Source organism: Aedes aegypti, chromosome 2 (assembly GCF_002204515.2).
Source record: "Aedes aegypti strain LVP_AGWG chromosome 2, AaegL5.0 Primary Assembly, whole genome shotgun sequence".
In the NCBI taxonomy this organism is placed as follows: Eukaryota; Metazoa; Arthropoda; class Insecta; order Diptera; family Culicidae; genus Aedes; species Aedes aegypti.
Genome location: NC_035108.1, coordinates 468,602,769 through 468,621,874, shown reverse-complemented (window position 1 = coordinate 468,621,874; position 19,106 = coordinate 468,602,769). Strand labels below are relative to the sequence as shown.

The following is a 19,106-nucleotide window of genomic DNA, read 5'->3' as shown; positions in this document are numbered from 1 at the left end:
GTAATATTGGATATAAAACTGTTCCATTTCAGCATGCTTTGCATAATGTTTAGAAGTGTATAAATAGTTATTAAATCGAACACACTTCAAAATTTGTCATTAATTTGTTTTAGATGTATAAAATTGAACCTGGAATTATTTTTATAAAACCTGGAAAAACCTGGAAATATCAGGGAATTTCATTTCGCTAAACGAGTAGACACCCTGCGTAAAACTAAACACTACATATCTCGCATACTCTGAGATAACGCCCTAAAAGCCATTGGTAGCCACGTGTGTAGTTCGTTGTTTCTGAGCAAAAAAAAAAGAATGAGCATTCAAACCAACATTACGAGCAGGTAGATAATGATTCTTTTTTCCCCATAGCGTTGTTAAATAGAATGAAAATCCATTCAAATGCTCCGAAACAACGAGCTACACACATGGTTACCAATGGCTTTTAGGGCGAGATCAGAAGTTATGCGAGAAATGGATAAATTGATGTGAAATTTACGAAAAAAGTTGCACGTCTTTTCGTTAAGAATCAAACTCACGACTCCCTGTTCACTATTAGATAGGACGCGTTACTTCAACACAACGGGGGGACGTCATTTGGCATAAAGCCGTTTGGCATAAAATAATTTGGCATAACGGTCATTTGGCATAATAGTCATTTGGCATAATCATTGAAAACTGAGTTGCTATGTTTTTGGCATTACCATTACTAACATTCTCATATGTGATTTTACCTTCTTTTGGTCATAGGCTGTTCTTTCTCATAACGTTGTTGAACTAGTGGTTTGCATCGTAACTACTAACATTTTTATAACAATTTTGCCTTCTTTCTTTCGTTGGCATTATGACTACTAACATTTTCATCGACGATTTTCCCTTCTTTTGATCACCAGATCTTCTTTTAAGCAGCACTATTTAAATTTCTAATTTATTTTATTTTATGCCAAACGTCCATTATGCCAAATGAACATTGTGTGAAATGACCATTATGCCAAACGACTTTATGCCAAATGGCTTTATGTCAAATGACTTTATGCCAAACGGAGTAGCCCCCTCTTTCAGAAAAATTAGATGCCCATTCAAACACAACGCTTTCTATATTGTCTGTGCAATGCCTAGTCGAGAGCGCATTATCTATTAGGTATTGAAAGATCACACATTACTCGCCAACGCGCTATACAAATCTCGTCCAGCGTAGTGTGCTGGACGAGATTTGTATAGGGTCGCGACGTTCTCAAACGACCGGTCACGGAACATTCGGTCAGTAGCAACAAGCTACACACTCGGTGATCAATTGCTTTTAGGGCGAGATCCTATTGCGTATTTCTTTCGCCACTGGACTATCACAGAAGTTTTTACAAGTGCGAGAACACTAATAAAAGTGCGCGATTGCATAAAAACCACCGACCCCTAATTTAGCGATCATTTCAGATTCGCTATGTTATCTCACAACCAGATGCGCGCGTATCGTTTTTCTTCGCATTTGACGTTTCACACTACCGCCATCTGCAGGTCTTGTTGCACAAAACAGTATTTCATGCAACATGCTCACCAGATGTTGATGGTGTAAACCTGAGACGTGTAGACTGGGCGATGGAATTTTAAGAAATTTGTTGTAAGTCTGATTGTATATGGAATAAGTGCTGTCTTCAGAGCACTTGATTCGATGCAATCTCGCACTTTTATTCACATTTTCGCGCTTATGAAGCCGCACTTCGCAGTTCAGTAGTCAGAAATATAAATATTTATGTACATAGGATAAATCACATAGGTCGTTCTGTTTCAACAATTGTTACATTGGACATTCACTTCGGTCATTTTGTTTCAGTTATAGTAACATCGGACATTTTGATTTGAGCACACAGCAAGCATGTTTTATTTCATTTTGTATCCACGTGCGTTGAACTGCTTCAACATTCAAGTTGAACTGCTCATTTTGTTGCGGTGTGATAATCGCAGGCACCAGCTGTGCTTTGTTTTGATTCATTCAATGCCACGACGTCACTTTTTCACCTCCGTCTGTGTGTCCTACACGGAGACGGAATTCAACTCAATTTTGGGTTGTTTCAACGCAATTCCGTACTTGAGCCCAATAACTCAATTGGGTCCTAAAATTTTTAATGAAATCTTGTTTTTATTTAATAACACGAAAAAGCATGTTACTGTAACTACTTTAGCAATTTTTCCCGCTCAAATAATGGCTAGAACATGTTTAAACTTTAATTTAAAAATTTGGTCCATAAATGAACCTTGACACTTTTGATCATGTTTGACGTTCGCTTAGTCGACAAAAACACCACAGGGGTTTTAGTTCGACCACTGGGGTTGTTCCTATCTGACATTTCGGAAGGGACACGGAAAACAAAATACACCCAAAATTTGAGTTTAAGCCAAGGGGTGTGACAAAATCTAAAAAAATATTTTTTGGCCTTAAACCAACGGAAAACATTAGAAAATTGAGTAAACATGTGTTTTTGGCCTAAACTTAAGCGTTTGGTACTAAAATTGGGACAGGGCTTTAGGACCCTATTTTGACTAAATTTCCAAGGTCCCCACTAGGTAGTTTGGCTTTAATTCCATTAGAAAAATATACTTAATTTTGGGTTGATTTAACGCAAAATTTAGTTCTTTCGACCCAAACATAAGAAAAGTTGCGTTTACCCAAATTTGGCTTATTGGGCCAAAGTACCCCCATTGGGTAGATGCAGCTCTCTCTATTTTTGACAACATTCGTGTGGGAGAAAGAGAAAACCGAGAGATTTTGGGTTGAAACTATAATCGATATACTTAATTATGGATAAAGTAAACTCAAAAATTAGGTAAAAATATTTCTCCGTGTATGTAACAACAGAAGGAGGGAAAACGTTGAGCTGTACATGGGACTTTTTGCTTTCTCGCTGTTTCTCTCTCAATCTTCTCCCCGTTTCAATGCTGGTTTCGCCCACACTTGTTCGTGTGTCGGTGCGGCCATAGTAACGCGTCCGCGTCCGCGAACGCGATGCGATCAAAGGATTTCCTGTTGTTGATATTCTGCTTTGCGGGCTCGCACACGCGCACGCGTCGCTCGACGCGTTTACGGTGCGGCCATAGTAACGCGTCCGCGTCCGCGAACGCGATGCGATCAAAGGATTTCCTGTTGTTGATATTCTGCTTTGCGGGCTCGCACACGCGCACGCGTCGCTCGACGCGTTTACTATGGCAGCGCCCTTACTATGGCAGCGCCCTGTGAGTTACCCACTGCACGATGGGTGGTGACGACTGTGTTGCATTCGGCGCAAACAAGAAATAGCGGTGGGAAATGATGACGATGACGGCGCCGTCGATTGTGTTGTAGGAAACCAATGCCAAACAAATACATACACCTTCTCCGCTCTTCGGTGAATTATTGCTCTGCAAATACCTATATGTGCGCAAGTCGCGCATGCACGTTGCTCGTCTTGCTGCCTTGCCAAAATACAGTTTTGTGTACCTCGTTCTCTTTTTGTTATTAATATTAATATTATTATTAATATTTAAGCGTATTCAATATTGCGAGGCAGAGCGACTCTGAAAATATCGACATTTTGTTGCGGTGTGCTAGTTGGAGACACCAGCTATGCTTTGTTTTGATTCATTCAATCCCACGACGTCATTTCTTCCCCTCCGTCTATGTGTCCTATGTAACAACAGAAGGAAGGGAAACGTTGAGCTGTATGTAGGACATTTTGCTCTCTCACTGATTCTCCCTCAATTTTTCCCCCGTTTTTATGACGGTTTCGCCCACATGATCATGTGTGAGTTTCCCACTGCATGACGTGGTGGTGGTGACGGCTGTGTTGCAATCAGCACCAGCCGTCGGTTGAAACAAGAAATCTCGCGTAACAATTCAAAAGGGCCAATCCTCAGATCGTTGACTCTGAGAAAATTCGATTTGAATATTACTCACCACATTTTCAATTCCTATTTCTCAGTATTCAAATCAATCAATGTGATTTTTTGCTAGTTGAGTGACGATTTACTATTACTACACGCTAATAATCGATTTGTTCCTGAAAACTGACAAAAATGTGGAAAAAATGATGAGTTTAAATGCTTGGCCCATTTTCGATTTTCAACAAGGCATGGGCCTTTTTTAATGGCCAAAATTGAATTTTATTAGCGTGCTTGGCCCAAAGCTAGGCCTTTTCGGTTTTCAATGAATGAGCAAGAGAGAGTCATTGGCCTCTCACCATGCTAAGGCCAATGACAGTTTGCGAAATTTTCCGATTGTAGGCCCTCTTGATAAAGCGAGAACCGATCATTGGCCGTTTCAAGCAGTGGGCCAATGAATGATTTGGTAAAAAGCGGTTGTTGGCCGTTTTGAAAATCGAGTTTATAAAGGTAAGTTTTATGATTATGTTGACAATGTTTGCATAGTTTGTGGTTGTTGGTAGATGCTATCGAATGGTATCAGAACCCGATTTGTTTACAATTTGATCATTGGCCCTTTAGAGTTGTTACGCGAGAAATTGGGTCCTAAAATGTTTAATGAATTCATGTTTTTATTTAATAATACGAAAGAACATGTTATTGCAACTACTTTAGCAAGTTTTCCAGCTCAAATAACGGCTATAACATTTTTAAACTTCAATTTTAAAAATGGTTTCGAATATGAACCTTGACACTTGTGATCTTGTTTGACATTCACTTTTTCGACAAAAATGCCACAGGGCATATAGTTTGAACACTGGGGTTGTTCCTATCTGACATTTCGGAAGGGACACGGAAAACAAAATATACCCAACATTTGAGTTTAAACCAAAAGGTGTGACAAAATCATAAAAAAATGTTTTTTGTACTTAAATTAATGAAAATCAATCAAAAATTGAGTAAACATGTGTTTCTGCCCTAAACTTAAGCGTTTGGTACTAAAATTGAGACAGGGCTTTAGGACCCTATTGCGGTGGGGAATGATGACGATGACGACGCCGTCCATCTTGTTGTAGGAACTTGAGAAAGGAGCCCACGCCTAACAACATACAGCTTCTCCTCTCTTCGGTGATTGATCGCTCTGAAAATATGTGTGAGCAAGTCGCGCATGTACGTTGCTCGTGTTGCTGCCGGGAAGCATATTTATACGCTTGATCGATCATGCATCTGAATCAGATTAATACAATGACATCATGATGCTCAATCTTGTGCTCAATATCATTCCCCTATATGCATGCAATGCGCTAATAATATGAAAAGAGAAGTTGCAGCTGATCCAATCCATCGAAACGGTAAAACATGATTTGGCAAAAAAACCAAAATACCGTTTTGTGTAACTCATTCTCTTTTTGTCACTTGAGCGTTTTCAATTTTGCGAGGCAGTGCGACTCTGAAAATATCGACTGAAATGATTGAGAAGCAGTTATTATGTCATTCTATACATCTAAGTAGTGTCTCAGACACGCTTCTACAAATCATTCTACCTTTTAAACTCCATTTCAAAGCTTTATTCAGTAATGTCCAATGTAACATTAGAATCGTGTTTATTCATAAATGTTACATAGGACATGTGGTTGGTTCTCTGATCAAAGGTCCAATGTAACAATTGATTAAAAGCGATGCAGTTTTGAACATTGGTCTTTTGTTAAGCTTTTAATAGATTAATTTATTGTTGATATATCAGAACGAGTGTTCTAGTGTGCTGCTAAGTGGTGCAACGCAAATAATTTGCAATGATAATCTCGATTTGTTTACATTTGTTACTTAGGACGTTTTGAAAAGTTACGCGAGAAATCAATTCCTGTTTCTCAGAACAGAATCGGCATTGAACCGGCCTATAATTGCAAGTGGTTCGTCTGTTCCACCAGCATCTGTGCTGGTTACAGTCCATTACAAACGTCTAACGCACAGTAACGTCCAATGACACCGTTTTTGTTTTGATTTTTTTCCTTTTTTCTCCTGCAACGTAACGCCCATCTGTCATCGCTCACCTTTTTTTTGTGCTACAGCGAGATTGTGTGACAAAAGTTTTCCAATGATCTTCTGCATCGTCTCTGTGCGTAGATCTCGTTCAAAAAAGTGCTAATTATCGGGGAAATTCCGGATGAAAAGTGTCCATCTCGCAGTGCATTTGGCTAGTTTCGTGACGGTGTGAAAATCGGTCCAGAGTGCGGCGGGGGATTTTTGATTCCATTCTTCTGAAGTGGGCTTTGTTTTGATTCAGTCTCCAGTCGGGAGGAAAAGTTGCTGCAGCAGCAATATTGAATAACAACAACACCAACAGGAACTACGATAATATACGAAAGCTGTGTGGCAACTGTGGCAAGAAGTGGCAAAAAAGCGTATCGCGAACAGAAGCGCAGAGGACAAGACGAAAAAGATGATGTGTCAAAGTGAAAGAGCTGCTCGCGAGAAGCTTTCTTCTTCTGCTGCGATGGAGTAATAAAAACAAGGGCCGTTTCCCGTAGTTCCGGAACTGTTCTTCCGGCTGGTTCCGGGAATTGCGTTCCGAGTGTGTGTGTGTGACTGGAAGTTAAGCTAGAAGAGTGGAAGGGATCAACACCGAAGTGCGATTAAATGAAGATTAAATGAGATCCTCTGTAAGCTATATGTTATCGCAAGGTCCAGGAGATCCGATAATGGCGCATCCCGATTACGAGCAGCATCACTACCATCACGGTTCTATGCTGATACTGGTGCGTGGAATCGGTCCCCTGAAGCCTCGATCCCTGCAGCGAGTATTCGAACGGATCCAGCGGATAAACAACGTTAAAATACCGGGTAAATATGGTCGGGAAGTGGGCGTGATCACCAAACTTCAGGGCTAACAGGGGTAACAGGTGTCGTTTCAGAAACTTGGTCTCTATTTTTTAATGAAAGTCTCTCAAACGTCCCTATTTTTTATGGAAGGCCTCCAAAACCTTTATTTTAATTAAAATGGTCTCTTGAATTCTCATTTTTCCTTGCAATGAATCTTGATTCAGAATTCTACAGACTCCAGAGAAACCTTCATAGACTGTACTGATTCAATAGATATACTTTTTAGACTTCTCGGGGAAAATCTTCAGTAATTATCCTTGTGATTTGTCCGGACACTATGTCTACAATAATTGCAGGGACTCCTACAAGGATCTTTCCAAAAATTCTTCTTGAGTTTCCTCAATCAATTCTCCCAGAAATTCTTCCGGGTCTACCCCGTTTGGCATAATGCCATTTGGCATAATGCCGTTTGGCATACAGTCGTTTGGCATAAAGTCGTTTGGCACAATAGTCGTTTGACATAACAGTTGTTTGGCATAATAGTCGTTTGGCATAATGGTCGTTTGGCATAATTTGAAAAGGAAGATACTACAATGGGGGGACCATAATGTGCGTCAGAAAATATTATGTTCGTTGTTTTTTTTTTTCAAACAACATGGCAAATCTTAGGCATTGGACATATTTTTTGTTATTTTTTGAATAATAATAGCGCTATAATATCCCGGACATAATGGCCTCGGGAACCATGTATGATGCAATTCCAAAAGAGCTTTATTAGATGTTGGTTTTTTTCAAAAATGAAGTTCTACAGTATGTCCTATTAAAAATTAACAGCAGAATGTACAATCGCGAGCAGTTTATCAACAGTCCCTTTGCTCAATGGAAGGAATTTGATCAAATTCAACGTTTTTCACAATCATGCCAAGCGGTTGTTATGACAAATGGCGATTATGCCAAACAGCCAAATGACATTATGCCAAACGACTGTATGCCAAACGGCATTATGCCATATGGCATTATGCCAAACGGGGTAGACCCATGTCTACAATAATTGCAGGGACTCCTACAAGGATCTTTCCAAAAATTCTTCTTGAGTTTTCTCAATCAATTCTCCCAGAAATTCTTCCAGCTATTTTTAAAAATATGCTTCGAGGAATTTCTACAGAATTTGCTCCAGAAAATCCTTGAGAACTCCTATACTACTACGTCCAGTAATTTCGTCAGACATAATTTTGATTTTTTCCCCAAAGTCATCCACATAGTTTTCCTTTAATCCTACAACCGAATCCTCCAGTTGTTGTCTGAAGATTACTACAGAATTTCTTCCGGTATTTTCCACAAAGGTTCGTTCTAGAATTTTTGACAAAATACTTTAGTGTGTTTTAAGCCTTGCAGGCATGTTTATTATCCCAAGATTCGATTGATTTTTTTTATTATCTTAGCAATTTATCTAGGAAATGTTCTGAAACTTCCTCAAGAGTCCAGGAGTCCTTTCAGAAATTCTTGTTAATTATTAGTAACTTCAAAATTTACAAGATTTTCTTTGGAAATACTTCACGGATTTGGAGAAAAAAATCTAAGAAGTCAAGTGACCAGACCCGTATCAGCTCCAACGCGGTACAAAATTGTCCATAATGTCATAAATGTTTCGAGTATGTGCAAAAGTACAAAATTGTATAGCTACTCGTTTAAAAATCTAATTGTTTCTGTGAAGATAATAAAGTCAAAGTATTCCACTAACAAGCTTAAAGATTTATTCTCATAATATTATTCAAAACAAACCTGAAAATGTTTTCTTGAAACGTGTTGCTTACGAGTTCCCTCTTTACTATCTTAAATCAACAGTTTCGTCCACAGTACCTTTTACAATTCAAAGATTAAGTTTCAGTTTGATAACTTTATAATTGTTTCCATGATTCTTAGAAATTTCCTGCTGTCATGGCGGATACACAAAAATTAATCAACATAATCTTTAAAATTCAAAAGGAATATAATTATCACTGAATTACAAGAAAAACTCGTAGGTTAGACGTAGCGGTATTCGCCAATCCAGCTTATATACCATTTTACGCCTTAAATAGGCATGAATCGCTCCAATTTTCAATAAAAAAAAAAAAAAAAAAATTTGTCACCCGTTTTTACATTATTTTTAGTTCTTTCGAATTTACGAGGGATAGGGCGAGATTCTAATGGAATCCTAGAGTTCCATCTCACAGACAATCAAGCAAGATTATCACAGAATCTGTAGAGGGATGCTTACATATACATTGAAATGAGGACCCCTCCCGGGGTTCATAATAGCAATTTGACGTTTTCTATTATGGACCTTCCATTTGATTCCCATGTAATCCGGCTCGCTGCCGACGTGACTATTATGAACCCGCTTGTGTGATTACATTTACAAAACTGTTCAAATGCTCCTCAAACCAAATATTTTGCCTCACAGACAACAAATATTTGCCTGAAACTGCTGAAACAACAAATATTTTGCCTGAAACTGCTGACTAAAAACGCAAAGGAAGTTTCCTCGGTGGATTTTCATAAGAATAAGTTGCTTTGAGTGTTGATTTGTTCCTTTTTCCAAGGCACTCAATCGCTACCAGCCATGGAAGTGTACAAAGTTAGGTTCTGGTTGCGCAAAGTATGGTTCATACATGGTAGTCCTGGATTTCCTCTAGAGATTTTCCATCGAGTCCAGTTACTTTAGCAGATCTTCTAAAGGTTCCCAGAGGAATTATTCCAAGAAAATCTCCAAGGGCTTATTTCAGAATTTTGAAGAAATCCGTTGAAGGTTTCCAAGAAATCTTTAAGGTAACACGATAGATCGTGTTATTTTTCCTATCTTTGTAGCATTCTAACAATTATCATCGAAAGTTTGCAGAAGCAAATCTCGAGTTTTAGTGAACCGATATAGCTGAAAATTCAATAGGTTGTGCACTACATTTATAGAATTATAGTGATTTTTTGCATCGATATACTGAGTGGTACTTGAGATTTGATTCTTCAAATAGAAAGAATGATTATTATGACGTACCGTGCGGCCTTGAGGAGTTCCTACAGCGATTTTTTTTTCAATTATTTCTCCAGTCACTTCAGAATTTTTTGAATTCCCTCGTGAATCCACCTACGTTTCATTGCAAAAATTCTTTCAATTTTTTTCCAGAGAATATGGGAAGAATAATTCTATAGATAAATTATTTATCTGTAATTCCTACGGAAGTTTCATCAGAGCCTAGTGTAGAATTTGTTATAGCGATACTTCCGAGATTTTTTCTTCAAGTTCTCCTATAATGTCATGAAAAATGTCACTGTCAATTCCCTGGAAAAAAAAAATCCTGGGTAATATCTTTTTAAAATTTTTTTAAGAAGCTAGTCAAAGAATTTCTGTTCGAGTTACTGAAGAAACGAGGCTCAAAATCAAAACCAGTTTTCCATGGAATTGGCAATTCCCGATTTTTTCTCGGCTGCCTAAAAAATTAAAACGAGATGTAATCATGATCTGGAAACTTGATATTCTTCAGACGTATGATAGAAATTTTTGATATTTGATTTGATTTCCAAAATATTTTAAACAGTCACAGTATTTATTTTCAGTCGAGTGGGTAAAACTACAAGTGGTGTCTGGGGTTTCGTGTATTCCCTAGAATTCACAGGGCATTCAAAAAGATTTTGGAATTGTATGTATCTAAAACCAGACTTAAAAAATCGCGTCATGTATTGATTCATCAAAGACCTCGTAATGAATACATAAAAGATCTCACAAGAAATTCGCTGGAAGTTTCCATAAGAATTCACTGTAAATCAGTAAATATCATACAAAACCACGTCAGGCGCTTCATGAAAACCTTGTCATAGAGCAAGGAGTCAAGCTAGTAATCCAAACGAGGCTTCACCAAAAATCAAATTCACGATTTCCAGGCTCCGCTAAACAAGAATTTTAAAGAATCTGGCCAGTATTTCAGTCCGAAACCACTCAAATTTCCCAGGAAATTCGACAAAAATTTACAAATGCTAGAAATTTGCTAAGAACTTCAAGGAAAAACAGTCAAGTATCTTTTATACATACCGTGACCTGCTCTAATTCCGTGTGTGTGGATTTCTAGCATATTATATTATTTTTTTTTCTAAATGATTGTCACAAACGTTAGCACATTAAGTATTATTTAGAAAGCCATGACAAACTTGAACTAAAGTTGCACACACAAACAAACAAAAATAATGATAGAACTTAGAATTTAATCGCCTGATGCCAACACACGGTATTAGGGCACGGTTGTTTATGTGTTCCAAATACCGTGTTTCAGTTATGATTCCAAAATGGCGAAATTAAATATATATTGTATTTCCCGAATCAATCATGCAAACCTCAATACGTTGTTTGATACGAAAGTTTTATTTTTGATGTGTTTCGCTCGTTCAATTGAGAGATGTTTCAAAATGTGACCCGGCAGTCAGGGTCAAATGCACGGTATTTGGAACACTGGTATGTTAAACAACATCAACTGTGACTATGATTAAAATTTTCATAATGGTTCAAATCATACTTTTTATGCAAAGTATATAAAACGGTCTAGGTACTATATAAAACATGAAAGACTCGAAAATAATCATACGTTATTTTTATCTGATCGATTGAAATTTGATTTTTTTAACTTCACGGTAATAGAGCATGTCACGGTACCACTGAAAAAAAAAACGCATTTCATGATCTCATCATCATTTCTAAAGATCTTTCAAGCAAAGTGGTCGCTGCAAAGATTTTTCAAGAATTTACGGTCCGTTATTGTGCGTAGCTCCTAACTCTGCGCACTTTCACAAAAGTCCATCAAAATCTAGTGTTATTATTTTAAGATACTTTAAATTTTTATACGATATTTATTTTTCTAATACAATTGTAATAAAAAAGTACGCGTAGATATTTTCTAACAAATTTGCGTTTTTTGCTGTAATAAAATAAAAAATTTCTTTGAAAATATGGAAAGACGTCAGAAATAACTGTCCGCTAGCAAAAATGCTAAGGGAGTGCTCCATCGCCTAAGGAATTTAGAACTAAATAAAAAATCAGGTTTTTAGTACGTAGGTTCTAGTTTATTTATCGAGCAATCATATTTATTAGTTCGATTTATAATGTTTATAAGTCAACTAAACAAATTGTTAAGTAACCATAGGAGGTATCACTGGAGTAACTTCTAAAGGTATCGTAAGAGAAAATCTTGGCTGAAATGTTTGAAAACTGAACAATTATTCTGGAGGAAATCCTAAGAAATCACTAAGGAGACTTAGGATTTATCTGGAGACATTATTGCTTGAGTTCTTGAAAATGTCCTACAGAAAAATCTTGGACGGATTCCTAGCGAAATCGATTAAAGATTACTGTTATTTGAGTGGTTCTTTTTGGGCTCTTTTTTCCATGTCCGGTCTCTTTTTGGCCTCTATTTTCATAAGCATAAGTAAGGTTTCTAAAGTTCCTATTTTAAGGGTACTTAGTCGCTACCAACCATGTCTAATACATTTCTTCTAATGATTGGTTCCTATTTCAGATTCATCCGGCCTAACGAGAGACATCTGGGTTCGCTACATAAGAGACCACCCGGTCGAGAACAACGACTGGGGAGATTTCCAAACCCATCGGAGATTGTTAGGGTTGATAACGGTTGGAAAGTTCGACAACCAAAATGAGCTTAATGAGCTGTGCAGAGTTCACGAATCTCTCAAGGTCAAATACACAAATACGTTGTTCGATTCGCGATGTTTGCTGTTTGGGCCAAGTGTTGAGGAGCTGCACAAGATCGCAAGCGGATTGGAGGAGAAGAAAGACCCCACAATCGAAAACTGCTTCCAGACGCCGTCCAATTTCAAAAGTCGAGCTTTTTGCTATCCGGAAAACGACCCCTGCTCGAATCTGGAGACCAAGATTTCAGAATTCATTACCTCTCTATACTATATATTGGAGCTGAAGCGTCTGGAAAAGACCCGGGAGAAGATTGACAAAGTGCCCCTGCTGTTGGCACCGTTCGAAAAGAAAGATTTCGTTGGACTGGATTTGGAGAGTCGCAACAACAAAAAACGCTGCATAGGACGGATGACGAAGCATCTGGGAGATTTGACGCTCCAGGCTGGCTTAGTGGCCGAATCACTGAATCTGTTTCACTCGGCTAGTGAAACCCTACGTGCCATAAGTGATTCGCTTTGGTTAGGAGCTGCCTTCGAAGGTCTCTGCGCTGCATCGGCTATTCTACTCTATCCTAACTTTCGCTACACGATGTCGATTCAACGAAACTCTAGTCTACAAGAAAACACTTCCTCCCCGCAGAAGTACAATCTCGCCCGCAATCAACTACTGACCAATAGCTACAACGGCGATTCCACCAACGGATCCAACTTCAAGCAGAAGAAATCCGACATGATGATCAATCTGAACTCGGAAACCTCCTCCATTCCGGATAAAACATCAGCCTCTTCAAATTCATCAGCCTCCTCCATCAGTTCAACCTTTTCCTCGGGATCCGGAGGAAGCACAGCCAGCGGGAGTTCATCCTCTCTCACGGACTCCGGAACATTGGTGAATAAATCAGCCACCGCCCAAAAGTTTCCGCCAAATATCCTCCAACCAGAGGAAATCCCAGCTCGCTATCGGGAAGCCATCATCAACTACAGCAAGTACCGAAATGCTGGTATCATTGAAACGGAAGCCGCCCTCAAAGCGGCGCGGATTTGCATCGAACAAGCCAAAAACCTAGACGTGGCGATGTTCCTCCAAAACGTTCTCTACATCAATCTGAACATGAGCGAACAGCAGCGAGTTCGACGATTTGAGGTGCTCACCGACCTGTACCAGAAAATCGGATACAACCGGAAGGCAGCTTTCTGTCAGAGGCTTGCCGCATGGCGTCACGTAGCGGTTAGCAACACCAATCCAGACTGGGGTCAAAGCTATCGTTTGATGCTGGAGAGCTTCTCAGGCCACAAACTTTCGCTGGAACCGCATGAAGTGCTGGAGAACAATACGGGTTGGCCGGTGCTACAGATCGACCTCCTCCAGCAGATGGTCGGAACGGCACGACGCCTAGGCCAATCCGCTCTTGCCACCCGGCACATGACGTTTTTGCTGCAGACCATGTGGAAGCATTTGACGCCTCACGAGCAGAAGGAAATGGCGCTTCAGTTGCAGAACTTGAGCGCACAGTGCGAAGGAGCACCGGTTCCGTTGGTGCTGGAAAATGGCACGGTAATACCACCGGCCAATCTTACGGACTTGCCACTGTGTAGCCAGTTGCTGGTTAAGGACTTGGCGCCGCACTTGAGGCCGTTGAAGGTGAGTGAGCTTTTTTTTAAGAATTTTGCAATTCTGTTCCTGTCTGCCGCTATATTTTAACAATAGGTATTTCCGTGAATTAATTTAAGAAGTTTCTGCACCGATTTTCCTGCATTTCTTTGAGCTATAATCCACAAGTTTTTTACCCTTCTTACAACCATAAGAAGGGTACGAACTGAGCACTTGTCCGTGTGTGTATGTGTGTGTGTACGTGTTTTTTTTTTTTTTTTTTTTTTTTTTTTTTTTTTTTTTTTTTTTTTTTTTTTTTTTTTTTTTTTTTTTTTTTAGAAGGTGGTTAATTACATTTACGAACTAACCCAGCTTTTCACGTTCGATATGGAGGCTAGTCATATCGAATTCGTCCATCGTGCGCCAGAGTGTCGGACTCTTTTATACCGACTAAAGTCCACCTTCGCCCACGAGCCATTCCCCCCGGAACTGCCTCTTGGCATTACTTCATGGGGGAGGCTATTGTGCTAAGCACTGCACTGCTCCTTGCTTCTTACGCTCCTGTACTTCCCTTGCTCTCTTTGTACTGCTGGCATCACGCCAGGGCCATGTTTCTACTGCCGCTTCTGTCATTGCTACGCTTCGTTGCTCTGCTGCGACGTGTTTGGGGCTGACATCTCGCCAGAGCCCTGCGCAACTGTTGCGCCTGCTGTTAATCCGCCGATTCTCGAGTTCTCCAGGTTGGACCAGTTGGATGCCGAGGTCGGTCCAGCGATTCCGGTTGGAGGGTAGCTTCCGGTTCGCTGGCGCCCCGACGACCCAAAACTGGTGGTTGTCACGATCGCTACTCGGCATAGTCCCCGACGGTGGAGCTAGCCTACTCCAGCGGAGAGTTCCCGACGTAGGAATGTCTCCCGAAACCGATAACGTTACGCGTTTGTTCCCGCATCACTGCTGCTGACCGGTGAAGTGCCGAGGTCGATCCAGCGATTCCGGTTGGAGGATGGCTTCCGGTTCACTGGTGCCCCGACGACTTAAGCCGGTGACTCGCTACGGACTACTCAGAATAGTCCCCGACGGTGGATCTATCCTACTCCGACAAAGATTTCCCCGACGGCGGAAGATCTTCCGAACCGATGCTTTCCGGGCTGAGGTCCGGGGTCGGTTCTGCGATTCCGGTGGAGGGAAACTTCCGGTTCACAGGCGCCCCGACGACCATTTGCCGGTGCAACTACGCGTTCTACTCAGTTAGTCCCCGACGGTGAACTTAACCTACTCCGAAGCTGACCGGGCTGATGCCGAGGTCGGTCCTGCGATTCCGGTGGAGGGAAACTTCCGGTTCACAGGCGCCCCGACTACCATTTGCCGGAGCTGTTTCGCGATCTACTCGGCTAGTCCCCGGCGGAAGGACATAGCCTACTCCGACGCGATGTTGGTCGGTAAGTGCCGAGGTCGGTCCTGCAATTCCGGTTGGAGGATGACTTCCGGTTTGCAGGCGCCTTGACGACTTATTACCGATATTACGCTACGCCCGCTCTACTCGGTCTAGTCCCCGGCGGAGGATCTAGCCTACTCCGGTCGCGCCCGTTGGTCTCCTTCATATGCTCGCTTCAACAGGCTGACTTGTCAAGCGCCAAGGTCGGTCCGACGATTCCGGCTGCCCCAACGATTCAGAGCCATGTGCTGTCCGCTGTGTAGAGTGCCGCTGCTCCTCTCGCCATCTTCGTTGTAAAAGAGACATCATCTGAACGATAGTTCTGTTTACCGCGTCCCATTTCTCTTCGTCGGCACACATTCGTTGGACGATATTGTGCACATTAACGTCATTGCCGACGACGGATGTCATCTCGGCTCGCTCATGCTCGAAGCGCGGACATTCGAAGACCACGTGCTCAGGGGTTTCGTCAACATCGCCGCACCCGGTGCATAACGGCGATCTTGCGTGTCCAAACCTATTGAGGTATTTCTTGAAACAGCCATGGCCAGACAAAAACTGCGTCAAGTGGAAATTCACTTCTCCGTGTTTTCTGTTTACCCACGTCGACAGGCACGGAATTAGACGGTGGGTCCATCTACCGTTCTCAGCGCTATCCCATTGCTGTTGCCATTTCCTCATGGTTTCATCCCGGGCTCTTTTCCGAATTCCCCGCGTGCGTCGGTCCCTGTAGCACTCGCTGTCCTCTTCGAGTTGAAGGCTTATAGGGATCAATCCTGCAATCACACAGACTGCCTCCGATGATATCGTACGATACGCGCTCGCCACACGCATGGCCATCAGTCTGAACGTACTGTTCAGCCGGGAGCGGTTCCTCTTCGTCTGCAGTGCTGTCACCCACACGGGGCCAGCGTATCTGAGTACCGACGTCGACACGCTCGCCAGTAGTCGCTTCTTGCTGCTGCTGATCGCTGAGTTGTTGGGCATGATCCGGGATAGAGCTGATATCACCTTCACGGCCCTCTCACATGCATAATCGACATGGCTGTTGAAGCTCAGCCGATCATCGATCATCACTCCCAGGTGTCTGACTTCCCGCTTTGAGTCGATGGTACACTGTCCAACCGAGATTCTCGCCTTCTGCACTGCCTTTCGGTTGCTTATCATCACAACTTCGGTTTTGTGATGGGCTAACACAAGCTTCTTCCCTCGCATCCATTCTTCCACGGCGTCTACTGCTTCGGTAGCAAGTATCTCTACTTCCTCTAGTGATTCGCCGATGACTACGAGCACCACGTCATCCGCGAAGCCGACGATCTTCACACCCCGGGGGAAGCTCAGCTTCAACACTCCATCATACATAGCGTTCCAGAGAGTCGGGCCAAGAATAGAACCCTGTGGGACGCCCGCTGTGACTGTCGTGCACCTTTTCCCAGCGTCTGTTTCGTAGATCAGTGTACGATTTTGAAAGTAGCTCCTCAAAATCTTACAAAGATACTCGGGGACCTCCAATCTGTGCAGCGATTCGGCGATCGCAGCCCAACTGGCACTGTTGAAGACATTTTTTACGTCTAGAGTGACCACACCGCAGTACCGATCTCCTCTCCTCTTTTGCTTCCGCGCCGTATCCATAGCTTCCATGACCGTTCGGATGGCATCAACGGTGGATTTACCTTTCCGAAAGCCGAACTGCATGTCGCACAGGCCGTTTTCTCCCACCGTGTATTTCGTAAGCCTGTTTAGGATTACTCGCTCCAGCACTTTGCCAACTGTGTCCAGCAGACATATCGGTCTATATGCTGAAGGATCTCCAGGAGGTTTGCCTGGTTTAGGCAGCAGCACCAGCTTTTGTCGCTTCCAAATGTCGGGGAAGTTACCCTCCTCGATACATTTTTGCAGTACGATCCTGAACATATCCGGGTTTTCTTCGATTGCTGCTTGCAGAGCTACGTTGGGGATACCGTCTGGTCCCGGAGCCTTCCTGGTTTTAAAGGCTTTCGCCACCGCGATCAGCTCATCGTTCGTTACCTGGGCTTCTTCTTCGTCGTTATCCTGAGCTCCGTAAGGTGTGGACGGCCAGCTCGTCGGTTCGTGCCGGGGGAATAGCGCTTCAATGATGGTCTTCATCTTCTCCGGACACCTATCGGGTGGTACAGCTGGGCCCTTCAACTTCGCCATTGCAACTCTGTAGGCGTCACCCCACGGATTTGAATTGGCGTTGCGACAGAGCTCCTCCAGACAGGCTTTCTTGCTGAGCCGAATTTCCTGTGTGTGTATGTGTGTGTGTATGTGTGTGTGTATGTGTGTGTGTATGTGTGTGTGTGTGTTACAAAAAATGTCACTCAATTATCCCAGCCGTTTGTCAACCGATTTAAACACTTTTAGCTCTAAAAGAAAGCCACAACATTCCCATAGAACGCTATTGAATTTCATTGCGATCGGACATTTCGTTACAGAGTTATGATTCAAACAGTATCGTGAAGTACTAGAAAAAGCATATTCTAATATTTTCAACTGTCTGCATTTTGATCGATATCTCAGCCATTTTTGAACCGATTTAAGTTCTTTTATCGGCTAATGAAAGCTCTGACATTCAATCATAAGCCTTCAAATTTTCATTGAAATCGGATTACTAGTTTCAGAGATATCATTGGAAGAATTTTCTAAAGTACTGGAAAAAAAATTTCTCTGAAATATTCATTTTTTTACATTTTGATCAATTTCTCAGCTATTTTTAATCCAATTTCAGCTCTTTTTTCGTCGATTGAAAGCTCGGATATCATTCACAACCATATTGCAATCGAATTATAAATTACAGAGATAAAAATCTTTATTTTCAAAAATCTCTAAAATAATCCTTTTTTTAATTTAAACCTGCACATAAATCTTAAAAAAAAATCGCTGGCAAAATCATTTTAGGACATCAATTTTTCATTTTTCGATATTATTTTACAGGATGGCAACATGGGTTTATAGACCCTCTTAAACTATGATAATAGGCGTATGAAAACTAATAAAGTTCAATATCCGCCTTTTGACGTGCAGTTTCCTGGACTTTTTCGCAAACCATTAAACTATTAGGGCAGATAGAACATAGTCACAACATCCTAAAGTTTAGTTATACACCGGGGATTCGCTGGTTGGAACACGACTGCCTTCCATCTAGCGAATCCGACCCGTTAGTAGGAAAGACTGACAGCTGGTGAAAATGCTCCACACGAACGCATCTGGACAGCAAATCGTCACAAAACGCACATATACATACGCATTTGTTCTATATATGGAGACTTCAAAGCGACGATACTCAGACGTCAAAGTCAGTTTGACATTTTCTGTTGACATTTGAGTGCTTTTAGTTGGAATATTTTCCAACCAGCGAACATCCAACCATCGAGTCATTCCATGTAGCGGAACCCCAACGAGCGAATCCCCACTGTACTGGTACAAGGTTCCAAATGAATGATGAATAATAATTATCTCATACCTGTATGGAAATGTAAGAAGGGTTCAGTCTCACCATCGGTGGATTAAGTCAGGTTTTTTTAATTATTACTGCTGTGGATTTTCCTAGGAAAGGCTTTAAGAACTTCTGCTGTGATTACTCCGGGAAATCCTTCATCAATTGTTCCGTAGATTTTTCTACTGTCTCCTTAAGTTACTCCAGACAGTTAATCCAGGATATTTGATTTCATACAAATATATCTA

At 41.5% G+C, this 19,106-nt stretch overlaps 1 protein-coding gene across 1 annotated transcript in view; it reads left to right on the top strand.

Moving 5' to 3' along the window:
• The first annotated feature begins 5,925 nt into the window (after nt 1–5,925).
• Nucleotides 5,926–19,106, top strand: part of LOC5568095 (protein brunelleschi) — a 30,591-nt gene continuing 17,410 nt past the window's right edge. Inside the window, exons 1-2 of the mRNA XM_001651969.2 lie at nt 5,926–6,723; nt 12,243–14,017. Coding sequence (XP_001652019.2) covers nt 6,531–6,723; nt 12,243–14,017 — 1,968 coding nt within the window. The 5' untranslated portion in view covers nt 5,926–6,530. The remainder of the gene's footprint in view (nt 6,724–12,242; nt 14,018–19,106) is intronic.